Source organism: Manacus vitellinus, unplaced genomic scaffold, assembly GCF_001715985.3.
Source record: "Manacus vitellinus isolate BGI_N305 unplaced genomic scaffold, ASM171598v3 scaffold_52_pilon, whole genome shotgun sequence".
In the NCBI taxonomy this organism is placed as follows: Eukaryota; Metazoa; Chordata; class Aves; order Passeriformes; family Pipridae; genus Manacus; species Manacus vitellinus.
The window spans coordinates 2,896,212-2,915,206 of record NW_021940628.1 but is presented as its reverse complement, the minus strand read 5'-3'; the positions used below and the strand labels follow the sequence as shown (position 1 = coordinate 2,915,206).

Below are 18,995 nucleotides of genomic sequence, written 5' to 3'. Positions count from 1 at the left end.
GCTGAGCCTTGTCCAGAGGGTTTGGCAACAGATCTTGGACAGCTCTTGGGAAAGTTCAGAGCTGTTGTTTGGATTGTTTAAAGGTAAGTTTACACTTTTTTTTTTTTTTTTTTTAAACAGATCCTTTGAAAGGCAGAGAACTGTTCCTGTCTGCAGCACCATCCCCTCTCCAAGAGAAAACAGCTTTTCCCACTGGCAATTCCAAGCCACGGGGAACCAACACCGGGGGGGGGGGGACACGGCCAAACTTGTGCCTTCAGGTTAAAATTAAAGATCATTCAACATCAGTGAGCTGCAATAAATTCATCAGGAGCCAGAGGGAAGGTATTTTACTGCAAGAACTTTATTGCACTACGTTCAAGTGCTGATCCAGGTGTTGTGCCTACGGGACACGGTCGCAGTGACATTCCCCCCGTTCTGGTGACAATCTGCACTTTTCACTATTTTTCCCTCAATTAAGGCTGCAGAGTCATAGCATATGATAATTAGTACATTATTAATCAAGAGTAAAACTAGGGGGAAGAATGCAAAGTTATACATAGAGCATGTAAAATTTGTTTTATTGGTTTTCTTTTTTTTTTTTTTTCAGAAGGACGTGGGGTTTGGGTTTTTAATCCAGCTCAACACCTTCCCCTCCAGTCTGACTTCCATCATTTGTCAAATCAGCTTTAACTAAACACCAGTATTTCCTTTGACTAAAAAAAAAACATCACTTTTCACTTGCAGGAACAGTTAGAACATCAGGCTTGTGGTTTGTGAGGGGAAGGTAAAGGCCAGAATTAGGTAATTTCAGCACCATCTCCCTTCCACCCGGACTCAGACACCACCACACACATCATTCCCAAGGACAGGCACCCACACCACAAACACTTCTGCATCTCCTTTATCTATTAAAAGAACTCAGCAACGTTCCACGTGGTACAGGGAGGAAGGAGCTCAAGTACAACACCACAGCTGGAGGCAGGGACACATGGGATTTTGGGGAGCACGGGGTCCTCCCCGTGGATCTCCCCCGAGGGGGCTGACAAGTACCTGGTTTGTTTTTTTTTTTTTTGCTTAAATTTATAAACCTCTCCCAGGAATAGAACTCTAAAACATAAAGTCTGTTACCTGTGTTTTTGCACAGTTAAGCTGCAGACTAAAAGCAGGAGTCTGGAAGAGGGGGAAATCCTGGGCAGGCAGTTGCTGAGGTATCGGGAAGAGATGGGTACGAGGCCACACCTGCTGCAGGTACAGAGCAACACCTGCCCTTGGTGCTCCACAGCAAAGCATCCCAGGACCCTAAACCTGTATCCAAAGCCTTCCAGGGCTGGATATTACAGACAGAAGTCACTGTTGGGGCAGGGCACTACAGTAACACGTGTTTGGTAGAAGCAGCCTGGCCAAAACTGCTCCTTAGAGGCTCTAAAAATGCCTTGGGTTAATTCACTGGCAGCACCCACAAAAAGAAGGTGGTGCCAGTCCACCCTCCAAAAATCAGCATGTTTCTGCTCTGCCAGGGGTGAGCAATGACAGGCATGTTGGTGTGGAACCAGAGACTCTCCCTCCAAAAGAACCTAATAAAAAATAACAAGGCAATAAGTGGTTAAACTGAACTGAAATCCCCACCCCAGGCATTGACTCATCTTTACCTCACAGGGTACAAACGAGACCCTCCCCCAAATCCTGATTTCCTGTGCTCAGCCAAGGCAGAGAATCTGGACAGCAGCAAAAAAGCCTCTTCGTCTTCCTTATGACAGATAAATTAATTTTAAGTCCTTGTCTGAACTGCCCCTCGCTCACCCAGGACACTTTGGAACATCAGTCTTCTGCCAGGATAGACTTTTCTGTCCAGCAACAGAAAGATAATTAACATTTCAGCCAAATTCTTTGGAAAAAAATCAGACTGACACACACACAGAAAATCACACACACACACACAATCTCCCACCACTCAGAAAAGGACTTTAGCAGATTCCCCAAAGGTATCAGGCAGGGAGATTTCTGTTAAAGCCCTTCAGGTTCTTTTTCCACACCTGAACTCCACGTAGACACAGGACACAGACATCACCCAATCTCTAGGATATGCCCAAACTGGGCTTAAGGCTGTCAGACTGTTCCCAGACAGCAACTAAGGCTCCTCCTCGTGTCTCTGCCAGGTCCCAGCAAGGTTAAAAAACAAAAGGCAACTCCATTTAAAAGAGTTTGAAAGAGGAATTCATGTCTCAGGCCCTGACTGGGGGGGTACTTCCATCAAATCAAGAAAATAGTTTCTGCACAAGCCAATGCTCTGCTGGTTTTCCTTAGACATAAAATTTACTTTATTTCTTTTCTTAAAAAGTTAAAAATACAGAAGGTTCAGAAAGTGATTTTCTCCTTGCAGATGTTCAAACTGCAGCTTGAGGAGAAAACAATCCTTCACTGAAATGTTTCTCTTAATTGGGGGGTGGGGGGTTTATTATTATTTTTTTTTAATTTTTTTTTTTCAATCATCATCACCCTTAGGACAGAGGTTGAGGAGCACTGACTCCACCACTAATTTGATGACGTAGTTTGATTCCAGATTCACATTTCCAGGTGCCAAGAGTCCAGAAAAGAGCCATGTTAACTTCTGCCTTCGTTTGAGACCATGTTTTTATTGAACACAGCAGTGACCGTTGGCATCTTTGAAGCGTAATCTCATCTTAGGTCGGTATTTCTCAAGGTAAAGCAGCTGTTTGGAATTGAAAGCTCCCCTCCTTTTCCTAAAACAAAGAGAAGGAAGGCTCATATCAATGGAAAAAGCACTGCTTCAGTCACCTTATAAATCCTGAGGCCTCCTTTCAAAGCTTTTCTGTATCTGCAAAACAGCCTTTTGGGTTGGACTTGTGTCCATCCCCACTCTGAGGAAGGATAAACCAGGCCAGCACAAGCACTTTATCACCTGCCTGCCAATCTAAAAGAAAAATCTAGCCAATTCCAGCCTGTTTTCTGGGAGGGGGAGAGTTGATTTCCATCACCTGCAGTAGTTATGGAAGAGCATCAAGGTCACCCTCTCCTGCAGGTGCTCCTTATTAGCTAAGTGAGACCCTGACATTCAGATGTGAGGAGATAAGAGGTTCTCAGGAGAAAAAAAAAAAAAAAAAAGCTTCTGGGTATCAAAGGCAGCGTACCCAGGAAGAGACAAAAGGAATTTAAAGAAGGAAAAATTCAGAAAAAGCTGTTGACAGCAATACAAAGATAACTGGAGACCCTGGGAAGCCATAAAAGGATAAATTGCTTTTTTGGCAAAGCTCATTCGACACAAATCTCACCTGCTGAGCTTCATTTCAAGAGCTGATGTTATCTCTGAACCAGAGCTCTGCAGCCTCATCCTTGCCCAGTTTTATTTTCCAGCCATTTCTGGGAGGGTCACACTCACCCAGGACACCCCTGGCAGTGCTGCAGTTCACCCACCTGCTGGCCCATCCTCACCAAAATTTTATTTTTCAGTTTTTATTAACTAGAAGCAATTTTTAATGCCCCAGCCTGGACATTTTTTTACCTCCCCCCAAAAAAACCAGAATCTTTGGCTTAATATATAAACCCAGATTTTGAAAGGAGAGGGAGAGAGATCACCTGTTAATCCTCATCCTCAAAGAGAGAGAAGGGCACCAGGCTCAGCATTCACAGCTGTGTCCATTATACCATTATACATATATTTTTAGTATATATTATATAATAAAACCCAAGCAAGCTCTGCTGAAGGCTCAGGCTGGTCAAACACAGCAATGAAGTGAAAGATTTCTGGAGAATGGGGAAGTTTAACTTACTGCCTTATGAACTCAACTGCCTCCTCGTACTTCATTCCACATTCAATGAGAGCAAGTGCAACCAGAACAGGAGCCCTGAAGGAGAAATCAATATTTAAGGAAGATCTAGAGAAACAATATATTGAATCCTTCAAAATTCATCAAATTAATCTAGAAACCAAAGAGCTGAAGTATTTTCTCTTTAAGCATTACCTACAGAAAGACATTTGCTTGCTGGTACCTAATGTAAAATGTCTTTTTTAGGAGACAGCTCTGCTTTCAGCACACAGCAAAGGAAATAAAAATCAATAGCAGCTCCTTAGTGTTTAGGGCGTGAAACGATAATTCTCCATTTTTATGCTTTCTTATTTCACCATAACCTCATTTTCTACTCTGTAATACCTCCTGCATGCACTTGACACTGCAGATTTAGCTGTATGTGAGACAGATCTGTGAAGCACTCAACAGATGACTTTAGAGAGGGAGAGAGAGAGAGATATTTATTTTTTTAAATGCCTTCTGTAAAGGAACTGGGCGTTCCAGGAGCAACAGCACTTTTTACCTTGGAATCCACATTTTAGAAGTCAAGTGTGAAGAACAAGCAGAAATCTCAAGTACACACTGACTTTCTCCTGGATTGATGTTCACCCCACTAAAATGCACAGTTCAAGAGGCACCTCCAGGAGTGGAGCAGGGGAGGATTAAACAGGTGCCAGCAACGGGACAATTTGTACTCGTGGCTAAACAACAACATAATTCAGGAGAAACAACTCCCACTGTCACCCTGCACCTGCATAAACACAATCACTCACTTTCCCAAGGAAACCATTTGGAACTTCAAAGGTCACTTTTTTGAACAGAACAAAACTCTTTCCCTACAGCTGAAGCTCAATTCCTCGCTGCAGGTAGGAGAGTTTGCTGGGTTTAAACATAAAACCTGGGCAGCTCTTGCCTTCCCCTCTTCTGCCTGAAGTGGAGGGAAAGGTCACTGTGGAAGGACCAGCTGAACTCATGATGTGTTTGTGCCACACACCAGATGAGAAGCTCCTGGTCCCCTTTGCCCTGCTCTTATGCAAGGACAGGAGAGCTGAAAAATCACTTGAGTTGCACGTGGCCACCTTCCTGGAGATGTTCCTCAGATAAAAATAGAGCAGAAATGGATAAACAAATGTTAATTGCCTTGGGGTTTTGGCTCTTGTCTCCTCCAGTGTTGGCTGTTTCTCCCTCCAGCTCTTCATTTCCTCCCTTCTCTCTCCTTCTCTCGAGGTGGAAATTTAAGAACCTGCTACACTCCAACCCTGGGCCTGCTTGATTTCTTTATCCTTTCTTGCCCACTCATTGATATCCTTAGATATTAACACTCCCATGGCTATTGCAAGAATACAAACAATTAAGTTCCATTTCCTCCTAGCCCATAGGAGGAACATAACATCCAGAGATTACATTTGGGAATATGAATATAACATTCAGCTCTCCTGAGCTTTTTTTTTTCTTTTCTTTTATCTTGAAAGGTTCTTGAAGGTTCTTCCCAAAGTAGGAAGTTGTATTTTCAATGGTGAGGAGAGAAACATCTGCAAGTGAGCAAGAAATACAAGGCTGACTTCTTGAAACTGAAGCCACTTGATAGTAAGAAAGTAATTAAAGTAGGTCTTCCCAATGCCTTTTTTTTATTACCACATGCTTGGTAGTTTACCAGTTGAAAACAGAAGGAAATTAAAAAAAAAAAAAAACCAGCTTCAAAATGGTACTGTGTGTATATTGCCTGTGTCAAAAAGAACAAAAGAGCTTTTACTATTCTACAGAAAAACACAGACTTTTAAATTAATGTCTCTAACTCCTCGTGTCATTCATGATTGACAGAACTGTTCTGAACAAGCTCTCCAAGGCTTTTCCTCTCACCCTTGATCAGAGTTATGAAATCACTGAGGATTTTTTAAGCTGCAATAAGTCTCTCTCTCTTGCTCTAATGACACTAATTCGATGCTGTTGGTTCAAAGTGTTATTTTAGGAGAAAACAGGAAAACTGGTATTTACTAAACACCTTCCGTGACCTACCTCCCAAATAAACCTCCAGGTGCAGACTATAAAACCCAGACAGCAGGATACTGACCTTCCCAACCCTGCCACACAGTGAACAGCCACGCAGCATCCAGGCTCCTCCCGAAATTTGGCTTTCAAGAGGTTTAGCCAGTCGTCAACTATCTGACCCGGGGGCGGTGCTCCATCGTCAAAGGGCCAGTCCTTTGAAGGGAAAAAATTCCATCAGCTCCAGGGATTGAAATGCACAACCAGCAGCAAGGCAACCACCACTGGGAGAAGAACAGTTCAATAGGAAATGTATAACACACACACACACACACACAGAGAGCTGTACGGGTGTTCTGCTGGTTGCACACAAGTTCACCAGTCGATACCATAACGCAACATTAAATGTTTAACAACTATTTAATTGCACTTTTCAATAAAGCTCTTCACTGGCTCCTTTGCAGTATAGGGTTTTTAGAAAAATAGCTGCCTTTGAAATCCCATTTTATTAAAAATATGTAAAAATCAATAAGCATTTCAAATAAACACGTGAAGGATGAGAACTCTGTAGACTTTCTCCTGTGCTTGTGCCGACCTTTTAAAGCACTATTTGTAGCTCTGTGGAGGAGAAGCTGTTCCTAACAATTCATAACAGCTCTGATGGATCAGCTTCTCCAGCTGCCATGAATCCCAATCAGCAATTTAACAATCACCTGGGTGTTTTCAAGTCGAAAAAAACCCACATTCAGAAGCATAAAGGAGGTGATCAGACAGCAACAGAGTCACACTCAAGCAGCATTTCCATCTCTGCTCTTAAAGGGGGAGCCAGCATGGAACTTTCTAGGCCACATTTAATATCACCAATATGGCTGTAATTAAAAGGACATGGCAGGAACTTCCCATTTTCCTGAGGCCACAAAGCTCTCCTGGAAGTTGTGCCTCCACTTCAAGCCCAAGCACAACATCATGTGCTTCAGGACGTCCTGGGACACGGGGAGTGCTGGAGAAAGAGCACTCCTGGATGTCAGGGGAAAAAATAATACTGAGGAGTTATTTAGCACTTTTCTTTAGATGATTGTGATGTATTTTAGAAGAGGAACTCACAGCCAGAGTTCCACATTATCCAACAACCTCTCCAAATGGAAGGAAATTGCTTTGAAAGGAGCTCTCTCCCCTCATCAGCCAAAACCAAGCCTTTCATGTAGTGCCTTGAGAACAAGTTATGATGAAATAATATTTTCTGAAGTCCAAAAGCACCACGTAGGAACACTGAACAAGTACAACTAAAGGTAAAAAACCCACCAGACTCTTTTCATTTTGAAATGCACTTATTGCTACTCCAACACCTCCTGAATAGCAAACACAGCTCAGCCCAGCCCAAGAGCACCTTAGAAATGTGATGGCACTTAAAGTTGAAAGGTGGAAATAAAAAGAAGTGGAAAACCAAAAAGCTTTAAGTCACTGGGATAACTTTATATTTGGTTAATTCAGAAAGATACATCAAGTCTGAAGAGTGCAGAGAAATCCTTTTTTTAAAGTACCTGGAAAATCAAAAATATCTGGGACAACACAGCAAAATAAAAGGCTACAGAAATAAGATCACGAAGTAAAACTTGTTCTTTCTAATAAAAGGCTTTTATGAGATTTTCCACTCAATCACACAGTGCTGGCTGGATTATTTTAGGACTGTGTCACCCACTGTCCCAGGAAGAGAGGCACAGGCTGCCAAGAGATGAGGCAGGATGATGCTTCTGTAACTGCCTTGCAGAGAACAGGATTTCCACGTCAGTTCAGTGTTTAAATTTAATTTAAATTAAATCCTTTCCTTCACACCAAGTACAGGAGTTTAATCCATGGCTTTAGCTCACACATTAACCTTCACATCCACACAACTCCTGGGCTGGCCTGAATTAATCCCCACTGCCATTTCCCCACGGAGCATCACCTCTCAGGAATGGCACACGAGAGCAGCACTGATAAAACACTGCCTGGAATGAGCAATGAGAATAATTCTGGGACTGGAGGAGTCATTGCAGTGAAGTTTGCAGGGTTTTTTTTTTTTTTTTTGTTTCCCCTGATTATGAGTTCTGCCAGCAGAATTCCTGTCAAGCAGGATAGAAAACCAATTGCTAAGCTCCACACAAAAACAGTCATTAATAACCAGGATGAGATTGCACAAAGAGAAAATGCAGCTCTTCTGTGCCACCCTGCAGCAGTGGGAAGGATGAGAGGCAGGAAAGGGTTTTATTCTTATTTCCCTTTCTCTGGAGCAGCCCTTGCTCCTCACAACAGCTCTGGGCCTGTCCTGGCTGCAGGGTTGGCAGCACAGAACTGAGATGGCTGAGAAACAGGGACAGAACTTTGAGGAGACACCTCACAACCCCTGAAAAAAAAACAACCTTAAATTATGAATTCCCAGAACTGTGCCTGAAGCTGTGCAGGATGAGACCACAGCCACCAGTGTGGGACCTTCCACCCCACGATCCCATGGCAATGAATTCCCTTGCAGTGTTCAGGTGGTGGCTGTTCCAGGAGGCCTGGAGTGTAAAGAAAGCCTGACCCAATAAATCAAGGACTAAGAGAAGGAGAACAATGAAATGTCTCTTGGATCTTTAAGATGAACAAAGCCACCACGGCCTCCCCAGCTGCCAACCAGGGCAAAAAACACTTGCAGGAAAACTGGGAGGTTTTTCCTGATGTAACATTTCTGTTAGGAGACCTGACACATGAACACAACCAAGAGCTGCACAAGCCCACAGGAACTCAATCCATCCCCACCTGCTGCCTCCTGGATTTGATCTCTGTTGATAAACACGTGCATATGCAGTAGTACTACTTCAACCAGGGAACATCTCATTCCCTACTTTCTCACTGTGCCATCTGCCAAAGAGCTCTGGAGCTGCCACATTCTCCCCATCTTGCAGTACATGATCCAGGCTTGCTGAACTGCCCCCCCTTTTCAGGGGTTTCACTAAGCTTTTGACCTCAGCAGTGTTAAAACAGACACTAATCTCTCCCAGGCTGTGTTTTTAATCTTAATGTTATTTTTGCAAGCGAATATTGGCTTTAAATAGCGACGTGTTATTTTCTCAGCCAGAGGTAATTCAATCCCATTTCTGCACAGCGACAGGACCACGCTCTGAAAAAGCAGGAATTCGTGGGGAGGAAAAGCTCTGTGGGAGGTGGCCGTGTCAGGGAGTCGTTAAGCTTATCTCAAATAGCCAAACACTGCAGCAATAGAGTAAATTACCAAGACAACCTCCTGACTGGGGCCATCAGGATCAGCGATGACATTAGCACGAACCTGCCCTGTCACCTCCCGCTTTCTGTCACCCTTAGCAGATGCCTGGTGGATTTATCTCTCTCCTGGAGCAGTGGAACACTGAGCACTGCTATCGTTTGGCTTTGTTGGGGCTGAGGCAAACGTGTTCAGACACGAGATTCTCACGTGTGCTGCTCAAAGGGAAAGGCTCCACAACAGAGCAGGGCTGGAGGAAACACCATTTCCAGTTTTTTAGCGAAGCTTCCTCAAAAAACCGCTTTCAGTTCCAGCAGTGAGGTTTTAAGATTTCTTGAGAACCAAAATCCCCCAAGAATTTCGGAAGAGCACAGAGCTCTGGCTCCTGCAGCTGCCCCAGGGCCTGGCCATGGCATGGAGAAGGTGGGAATTCCCTGCCCAGCTGCCCAGGGCAGGGCTGGACCTCTGCAACGCTGCCCTACAGCTTCTGGGACGAACTCAGCTCTCCCCTCTGGCACAGGAACACTCTGCTAAGCCCCAGCTTAAATCAGGGCTTGGAGGGATTCTCCACCACAAGTTTAATCCTTCCAGCCTCTGGCAACCTGAGGAGTGTCACAGCTGGAGGTTTCAGAGCACTGAAAACACTGGGATGTCCAAGTCTAAGCCAGCTTGGAGGGAGCAAAAATGCTATTCCAGAGCACAGCCCTGCAGTGACTGATTTTTCCAACAACACTGAGGCCCACGTGGCTGCCTGGAACTGGAGTAAATGCTGACTAGGGCTGGGAGCCAAGAAACCTGACTGACCTGGACGTGGAGTTTTCACAGATATGCCAGGATATAAGTTTTTCTGCTCATGGAAAAGTGCAGTTTTCCTCTGTCAGAGCCATAAAAAGCAGGAGGCAATGGCAAGCTGACTACCTGCACCACGAAGATGCAATTTCTGCCCTCACAACAGACTATTACTCACTCCAGTAAAACAAACTGATTGTATCAGACACACTCTAATAATTCAGAAGTATTGCCTGGAAAAACACCGCCTGCAAGCTCAGAATGAGCACACACCTCTTAAAAAAACCTCCCCTGAAACACCAGGCAGCAGTCAGACACCATTGCACAACTGTCAGCTGTGAGTAAGCAGGGAAGGAATTCCACCTGCTCAACTGGGAAGCCACCAGCAGCCTGGCTCCCTTCAGAGGTGAGGAGAGCACATTTAGATGGGATATTGGAAAGAAATTCCTCCCTGTGAGGGTGGGCAGGCCCTGGCACAGGTTGCCCAGAGGAGCTGTGGCTGCCCCATCCCTGGAAGTGTCCAAGGCCGGGTTGGAGAAACCTGGGATCGTGGAAGGTGTCCCTGCCCAGGGCAGTTGGAATTAAATTATATTTAAGGTCCCTTCCAATCCAATCCCTCCCATGATTCTATGGCTCTATCCAGCCAGCCCACAGAGTTCTGTATCAACTTATCAGCTACAGGCTCAAGAAGTGGCACTTTTTGTAAGAGCAGGAAAAGGGAGTTTTATCTGAGTCCTGAGCCAAGAACTGCTGTATCCAGATAAGGACCAAACCAAATTGCATCCACCACAAGGCTGGATTAGTATCAAACTATTCACAAAAAGGCAAATCAAAATATCTCAAAACAAACCCAGAAAGGGACATTTCTACCCCAGCTAAAGACAACAGTGATGAACCACCAAACACCTTTCAGAAAACACAGCGAGTTTCTCCAAACCACCTTTAACTGATGTAGGGGATCACATTAGTTTTGGCCACAAGCATGCAGGAGATTTCCCCACCACTTCTAAACATGTAAATGCACATTTTTTTTTTTAGACAGTTTTAAAGGCAACTCACTAGAACCCGGACTCCTTCCTTTTCAATAGGAGCTTGATCATAGGTGGCATCACAGACTCGCACCAGGGTTGTCACTCCATACTTCTTCAGCTCCTTTAAGAGAAAGGGAAACATGTGAGCAAGGACAGGGTGATGAATTAAAAGGCTTCCTCCTCAGGTACAAAACAGAACATTTTACACACAGTCCTCCCCCAGGAAGGGGCAAGGGACAGGTCAGGAGTGACAGGAAAAATGAGAAACACCTCTGAGCTCCTCCCCTCTGGGGAAATGGCAAGGTGGAAAAAAACCTGCACATGTAAGAGCAAAATTAAAATAGCTGCTTATATTCTTCAAGCAGCTTCTTCTTCTCTTTAAATAGAAGTCAGGGACTGTTTGCTCCAGCCAGTGTTGACATTTGGAGGCAGGGAGGAACAGAACACACACCCCACCATATTCCAGCTTCCTGGTAATGCACTATAAGTAGCACTTTGTGCCAGATAAATAATCAGAAGATCAAACAAAAGCTGTTCCAGTTCACTTTGAAGGTTCACACAACGAGCAGAATTTCCCCTCGTGTTTGGACTGAATCACTGTTACATCTTATAATTAGCAATAATATCCATTCCAGAGTCAAGACCCCTGAAAAAGGAAGACAAGCCACAATAATGGGGAGGGGAAAAAAATAAAGACCAAAAAAATGTGGCTTTCAGAGAAAATTAACCAGTGGTATCTGAGCAGATCCATGGTGAAGAGCACGCTGTGAGTGATGGAAGCCTGTGAGACATCAGCAGGAGATGACAGGATCTCTCTGGAATGAAAAAAAACCTGCACACAGCAGACAGAAGTCCTCTTGATATAGGACAGAAGGGCACAAAGATACAGCAGGTTTGGAGCAGAGCAGAATGTGAAATCTACTGTGCTACTACTTCTCAGATGATGCCATCTGCTACTTGTTCAGGAAAGTGAATCCTGCCATATTTAAGATCCCAATGTGTCAGTAACAGTGAGACCCAGCACCCACTGTGCCTGACTCTTCCCACAGCTCAACCCAGGCTGGAGCCAAATTCATGGATAAATCACAGCCCCTGAAATCCCTGACAATTCTGGGACGGGCAGGGCAGCTGGAACATCAGTTTAAGGATTGCACTTGGTCCTCTAAGGGAGAAGAAAGCTCAGAAAGCAGTTCCAGCTCTGTTAACAACGTCCTCAAAGGCAGCAGGTGAGCAACAGGTCGATGGATCAGCACTGAATTATTTAATGAATCATGAGAGTTAGTACTGCAGGACATGCAGTGCTGCAGATACCAGCACAAGAACAGAATCCCACACTGGTTTGGGTTGGAAGGGACCTTAAAGCTCATCTCATTCCCTTCCACTATCCCAGGTTGCTCCAACCTGGCTTGGACAATTCCAGAGATCCAGGGGCAGCCACAGCTTCTCTGGGCACCCTGTGCCATCCCCCAGAGGAATGAATTTCCTGTGTATCTAACCTGAATTTCCCCTCTTTCAGTCTGAACCCTTTCTCCTTGTCCAAGGAGTGACATCCTTGATGACAAGGAGGGGGGGTGTTTATTCCAAAATGGAAGCTCACCCAGCCTCTTGCAGTTAAAGAAATGCAGGAGTTCAGAAAAAGTCATCAGTGGATTCTCTTCTTGCACTGTCAGGAGAATGTGAACAACATATTAAAGATAAAAAAACCTTGAGTTTCAAGTAACCTACAGCCCAAGCATTGAGCAGGAGGTGTGAGGAATGACAGTTCAGCACCTGGAGAGGAATTATGAGCACGTGAGGAGAGAAGGGACACTTTTATTTTGACTCCTTACCTCGATGAACCTGCTGAGGGTTGCATTGGTTGGGTTGTGAGTGATCAGGAAACGCATATTCTCATAAGTGATTTCCACGGGGGCTGGACGGTTCATAATGGCAAATAAAATGTGTAAGGGGCCAAAAAAAAAAAACAAACCAACAACAAAACCAAACAAACAAAAAAAAAGGAAATAAAATAAAATTAAAAAAAAAAATCAATAACTTTGGAAAGGTTTCACAGCAGAAAACATCAAAAAGACCGCTAATATGCCTGGGATTGATCAGAGCTTGCTTTGACGTGTTTGTTCCTTATGGATGTCACTTCTAGAAAAGCAGGTTTGCTTCAGGATCCACTTGAACTCAACTTGGGCCTCAACTGCTGCGGGTGGTTTCCTCCAGACTCCACAAATTCCCACTACGTGCAACACTGGGCAGCCTGTTCTACATTTAGGCACTGGTGAGGCAAAAAGGTGAGGGCAGGTTTTCTCTCCACTTTGTTTTCCTGACGCTTCGCTTGGCCAGAGTCACTGCGAGGGATCCGCTTCCAGGGGGCAGGAGAAATCCCATATATCTGAGTGTGGCCGCTGGGTCCGGGGGCTCCGAGGCGAAGGAATTATGGCACGTGGGACCCCCCCCTGCCCTGAGCTCACTTGTGAGCCAGGAGGCTGTGCTGGGCCTGGCAGAATTCTGCCCTGGCGCTCAGAATCGCCATAAATGTGGGACGTCTCCTCCGACGGGACACCTGGAGACAGGGAAAAACAGCAGGGAAAAAAAAAAAAGAGCTGTTGGGGCCTTCTATTTCCAGCCAGTTAAACACCAGGGAAGAAGCATTTGGGAAAACTAACAAGCACAAGTCAACCTTCAGCGGGCTCCTGAGAGCTGCGAGCCCAAATATTCGGGATGTCGTTGGAACTGCTGTTCCTGGGATGGAGAACAAGGAAACCTTTCTGTGTCCCCTCCTTTGTACAGTCCTACCTGCTTGGCTTCAGCCCAAAGTGCTGGTGTGGCTTTATTTTCTGAACTAAATCAGCAGGACGAGCAGAAAGAAGGGTATAATAAATAAGATATTAAGAGTATAATCAATTTTTCCTGCATTCCAGCTTCTGCTGGCAGATAAATTTCACCAACGCTCCCAAACTCCCAACAGTGGTAAGGAAACATCCTCCAGAAATCAGTCAAAATAATGACCAAATGGCCATTTAGCAGTAATAACTTTTAGTTATTCCCAATTATTTTAGTTATAACTATAATAACTTTGAGTTATTCCCAGCCTTATCTCTGTTTACAGAGCAGGGCATTAGGAGACACAACAGCTTCCAGTCCAGCACACGGGATTTGAAATACAGATGTTTCAGCCATGGCAATAAAAGATGGACCAGTGTCATTTCAACCATGGAATTTAGGGGGATGAAAATGGAGTTATCCCAAAGCAGCTCGACTCATTTCAGGCTGAAATACTAAATAAGTAACGTGGCTTTTCACTGCATTTAAAAATAAGCCAGAGAATCACTGCTGACACTTCTTTTTTTAAGGGAAGAGGTTTAAATCAGTTGAATAAAATCCAAACTTGCAGCCAGAAGTCACAAAACCTTCAGCTTGAGTGGAAAGGTCAACGGGGCACATTGGAGTGGGGACAATTAGGGAAAAACACACACACATGGAGTTCACACCCCAAACTTCTGGAGTGCTCAGGGTTTTAATGAGACCCTCACTTTAAAACAGGCAAATTAAGTGCTACGAAATTACCTTTCTCGCTGACATGAAGTCAAAAATCACCCAAAGAACAGCAATTATTTCCTTAAAGTACAGCCTTCAGTGCCAAAAAATATATTAATTAGGTTGCCAGAGGCAAGAACAAAGATGTTTTCAATCACCTCCCCCGACCTTAACGCAGCTCTTGCTCTGAGTGACTGAAATACAAATTTCAAAAATGAATCCTGGAATATTTTATCAGTGTAATGCCTACAGGATTAAGTCTCACCCCAGATGGAAGAGTCCCATCTAAACACATCAGACTCAAGTCCTCCCACTTGCCAATTCTTGCACATTTGTCACAAGTCCCTCATTTACATCCCAGAATCTCAGAGGGTTTGTTGGAGCCACGATGGACCAGGAACAGCCACAGCAGCCACTTGTGTCCAAGACCTGATGCAAGAAAGTCTTTTTTTTTTTTTTTCCCAGGCAAATATTGCCCTGTTTTCCCTCCATTTGAACAGACACTCCAGCCATGTCCAGATCTGCAGACTTCAAAACTAGTTTTTTGAGGACCTAAAAAGGTCATCTAAATGAGAACTGTGGTCAACATCTTGGCATAGGAGATCAAAACACGGATCCAGAGGCTTCCAGCATTCCCAAGCACATTGTGCTGAGGGGAGGAGCTGTTAAGTCACATTTAAACAAATCCTTTAAACATTTTTCTTCTCAGTACCAAGACTTTGGTTGGAGGAGCCTCCTCCAGTGCTGCTGGGGAGTTGTATCAGGTCATTTTGGATACACCTCCCCTCCCTCGAGCAAGCCAAAGAGGGAATTTCAACCCAGTTGTTTTAAAAGCCTGTTGAACAAACAATTTACCAAGTCACTAAGAAAGGACATGATCCATAAGGAAAGGATGGAAGTCAGCCATTCCAGTTCTCCTCTTGGATCTGCAGCTGCTTGTGGTGACCTTGGCCAAGCTCAGCTCCTCTGCAGAGCAGGGATGACACCATCCTACCTTCCCCAAAGGACTATTCCTGAAGCATTTAATTAGCTAATAGCTGAGGAGTGATTAAAAATGTAAAGCACCGTATTTAAGGCTGAAAAACTACTTCCAGAAGGATAAGAAGTTTATGTAGCACACAGTTTTACAGGTTTGGTTACTGACATGGATCCCTTCCTTCCTCCCATGATTTCCAGCTGCTAAGGTTTAAAATGAAAAACCAGGCTCCTAATGAATTAAATTAAAACTCCATTGTCTACAACTTCTGATCTCCCCACGTAAATAAGTTTAAAATTTCTCCCTCCCTGTGTTATCAAAGAAATTTGCACTTCACAACCCCAGGAGTGACAATAAACTGTAACCAGGCCTGTGGACAGCAGAAAACAAGGAATAATTTTTTTTTCAGCCAATTAACCTCCAACTTTTTATACTCAGAAAGTGAGATAGCACATGGAGAGCAACCAAAAAATTACACCGTGTTTTATGGGGCTGGCCTGGCAAGGGAGGAGGAATACCCAACACTCCACAGCAACTGCTCCATCAGGAGCCAGGGGAGGAGGGAAAGCAGAGACAGCCAAGCCATAAACATCCATGGAGCTGAAAAGAACTGGATATGCCTGGGAGTGAGCCCCTGATGGTGCTGGTTATCAGGGAGCAGTCATCAGTCAAGATCCTTATCTGGCCAGCCAGGTGGAGGGAGCTGGGACAGCCTGTGCAGCCACTGATGGATTAACTGCAGGGATTAATTGGAGTTATAACTGAAGACACACAGAGATCCTGCAGGCCCTGAGCTCCCCTCACACCACACAGCCAGAGGGAGCCTGAGACAGGGCCATTTTCAGGAGAATGTCCTTCAAAATCCCATGAATGTGCAAGAAGATGCTGAAAGCACAAGCGAGGGGCAAGTCCTGTTAACCAGCATAAATAAATCGGGGTAGTAACTAATTAAAGAGAGAGCAGTGACACGAGTCCCTGACTTGACAGGAGCTCCACTTGAGATTGCTCTGAGCAAAAAGCCAACACCTCCTCATCTCCAGTGGCTGTTCTGCATTGACTCCTAAATTAGAGACTCCACTCTCTGCTCTGTGCTGAGCCTACAGGAGCCTGGGGTCTAATGGAAAACAAGGAATGACATCGTGAGGAATTCCCAGTTCCACCAACTCCCTCAAAACACAGCGGAGAGAAGAGACAGCTCGGAACAGCTGCAGCTTCCAGGGATTGCAAAACACGGATACCCCTGGAAAGGTCACTGGGATCCCCTTTCAAAATAGCCCAGTGCACAGGATGCACAGCAGAGCCTGCTAATTTGTCACTCAGGGCTAAAGGAATACTTTGGTGTTTCGAAGGCCAGGATTGTTCAAACCATCTCAAATAATTCTGTTCCTGTAAGTGAGATTCCACATTCAGTGTTATCAAAGTCAGGTCACGAGCTGCTGAATTTTCCTCTTCTCCCTCTTCTGTAAAACCTCATTCTTGTGTCCTGCATTTACACCCGTGGAATCAGCAGCTGGATCCCACAAAAACTGCCATCCTGACACCACTGCAGCCCAGTCAGGCTTTTCCTGACCCTCTGCCCACACCAGGTTCCACTTCCCCTTCCTGCACTGCCCTACAAGTGACCCACACCCTATCCCTACACTGCCAAAACGTCCCATTCCACCTGGAGCACGAGGTGCTTTTCAAGTCAAAGAGTTCAGAGACCTCCAAAACGAGCCCCTAAAACAGTGGAAACACACATTACAAAGAAGCAAAAGAACCACCTTTTCTAGCAAGAACCATCTTTTCTAAAACATCCTCTCCCAGCACACAGAGAAAGGAACCTCTGGAATGAACATTCTTGGATGAGATCCTTGGACACTCTCTGAAGGAAGCTTGCTCAGAGTGACACGTGCCTGGAGAGGGGTGAGGTCAAAAAATTTCACTGTTCCACCCTGTTCCACCCCCGGAGCTGCCTCCCAGCTCCCTCCCAGCTCCCTCCCTGCCTGCTGACAAGTCCTGGGGGTGACTCACTCGTTTCCTTTCACACTAACCTCTGTAAAACCCACGGCAGCAGAGACGGATCTGCCCCAGCAAGAATAAAAAAAAACCAAACCAACAAAACCCATCCAGATGAAAGAAGTCTCGACTTTAGAAGTGCCACGTCAGGAAATGGTGAGGATTGTCAAGGGCTCAGGGTGAGAACAGGCCTGCAGCAAAGCCCAGGGCTGAGAGAATGCTGGCAAGGTTCAGCTGCCATCCCTAAACGTGGGTGAGGTCAGAGCTCTATATCCAGGCATGGATGGAGAGATCATCACCCTGGAGACTGTGGGAAGTGACTGGGCACTGCCTTAGGCCTTCCAGAAAGGACTGATAGCCTCTGTGTTTTATGCTCCACAGCCTCTCCTTCCTGTGAAACAGAACATGTTTCGTCCTTAAAATGCTGTTCTGACACAGGGGTTTTTTTTGAACACCTTCCTCCACCCACCACTTAAGTTTTTAAAAATCCTTCAGAGGGCATATTTGAATGTTATTTGCATACCATGCCCAAAAAGTTTAAAGTTTTCCTAAAAGTGTTTGAAGTCAAAGTTACTAAAATTGTTTGAAGTCGAAACCAAAAGGCCCCTGCTACGAAAAAAGAAATTTAAGCTACTGTCCTGTTTAAGTCACAGAATTATATTTAAGTAAAATCAAAAATTACTTCAGACAACACTTCATGAATACGTGACACTAATAACTCATTCCTAAAAACGGGAATGCTGAGTTGTCTAAGCTGGATCAACTGCTGGTCTTTGAAAACACGGTCCTGCCTGATCACCAGCAACTAAACATTCTCACACTTTCAGATGAAATATCAAAAACACCACCAAAACCCCATTAACAAGTCAAGCAGGACTTAAAAGCAATTTCAAATCACACAGAAAGACAGAAGCTGCAGAGTTGAATTACTTGCATCTTACTCATCTCACTTATTTGAATGTGCCATCAACCTCCGCTGGAAAAATGCCGTAGTGGGGAGCTGGCTCCTCTCCCCTGCTCCCGAGGCAGTTAAAGGCAGGCTGACAACTGAGACTGGAGCTGACTGATAGATCTCACTGCATGTCCACAAAGTCCCAATTGTTCCAGCCCACAGGCCATTCTCTGGGGCAGGGCTCGATTTTCAGGGGGAGAGAACTGGGCTTTTCAGCGCGGAACGCAGAGAAACGAGGGGCAACAAAATGACACTGCCCTGAGTGCAGCCAGAAACCTTGAGTCCCCAGGTGCTACAACTGAGAAAGGATCAAGGGGTTTAAGACTCATTTATCCCCTGGCAATCAGCAAAAGGAGCCGTGAGATGATACCAAAATAAACAGGTGTTTTATACCCCTGTGATACACGTCGGCCTGAAGAGGTGCCAGCCCAGGGAGCTCTGCAGCTCACCTGCACCAAAAACAGCAATTCCAGCCCAAACCCTCGAGCCATCAGGGCTGTTCTCCAATGTTTACACAGAGCTGTTTTAAACCTCCAGCTGTCCAACTAATCCAAAGACACCAAACAACACCGGGCTCCTCTCTGCTGGTGCGGGAACAGCACATCACTGACAACGTGTTTCCCCTCCAGAAATATTGTCAAAATACACAACCTACAATAAACCATTTCGAATCACAGAATCCCACAGTGGTTTGGGTTGGAAAAGCTCA

The 18,995-nt window shown here is 45.0% G+C and overlaps 1 protein-coding gene across 1 annotated transcript; it reads right to left on the bottom strand.

Moving 5' to 3' along the window:
• Positions 1–325: 325 nt before the first annotated feature.
• On the bottom strand, positions 326–13,386 carry PTP4A2 (protein tyrosine phosphatase 4A2). Its single transcript, XM_008920593.2, has 5 exons — positions 12,662–13,386; positions 10,861–10,953; positions 5,860–5,990; positions 3,771–3,845; positions 326–2,723 (listed from the first exon to the last, which is right to left on the bottom strand). The coding sequence occupies exons 1-5, from the start codon at positions 12,755–12,757 to the stop codon at positions 2,615–2,617; spliced, it is 504 nt and encodes a 167-aa protein (XP_008918841.2). The 5' UTR covers positions 12,758–13,386; the 3' UTR covers positions 326–2,614.
• Between the last annotated feature and the right edge of the window lie 5,609 nt (positions 13,387–18,995).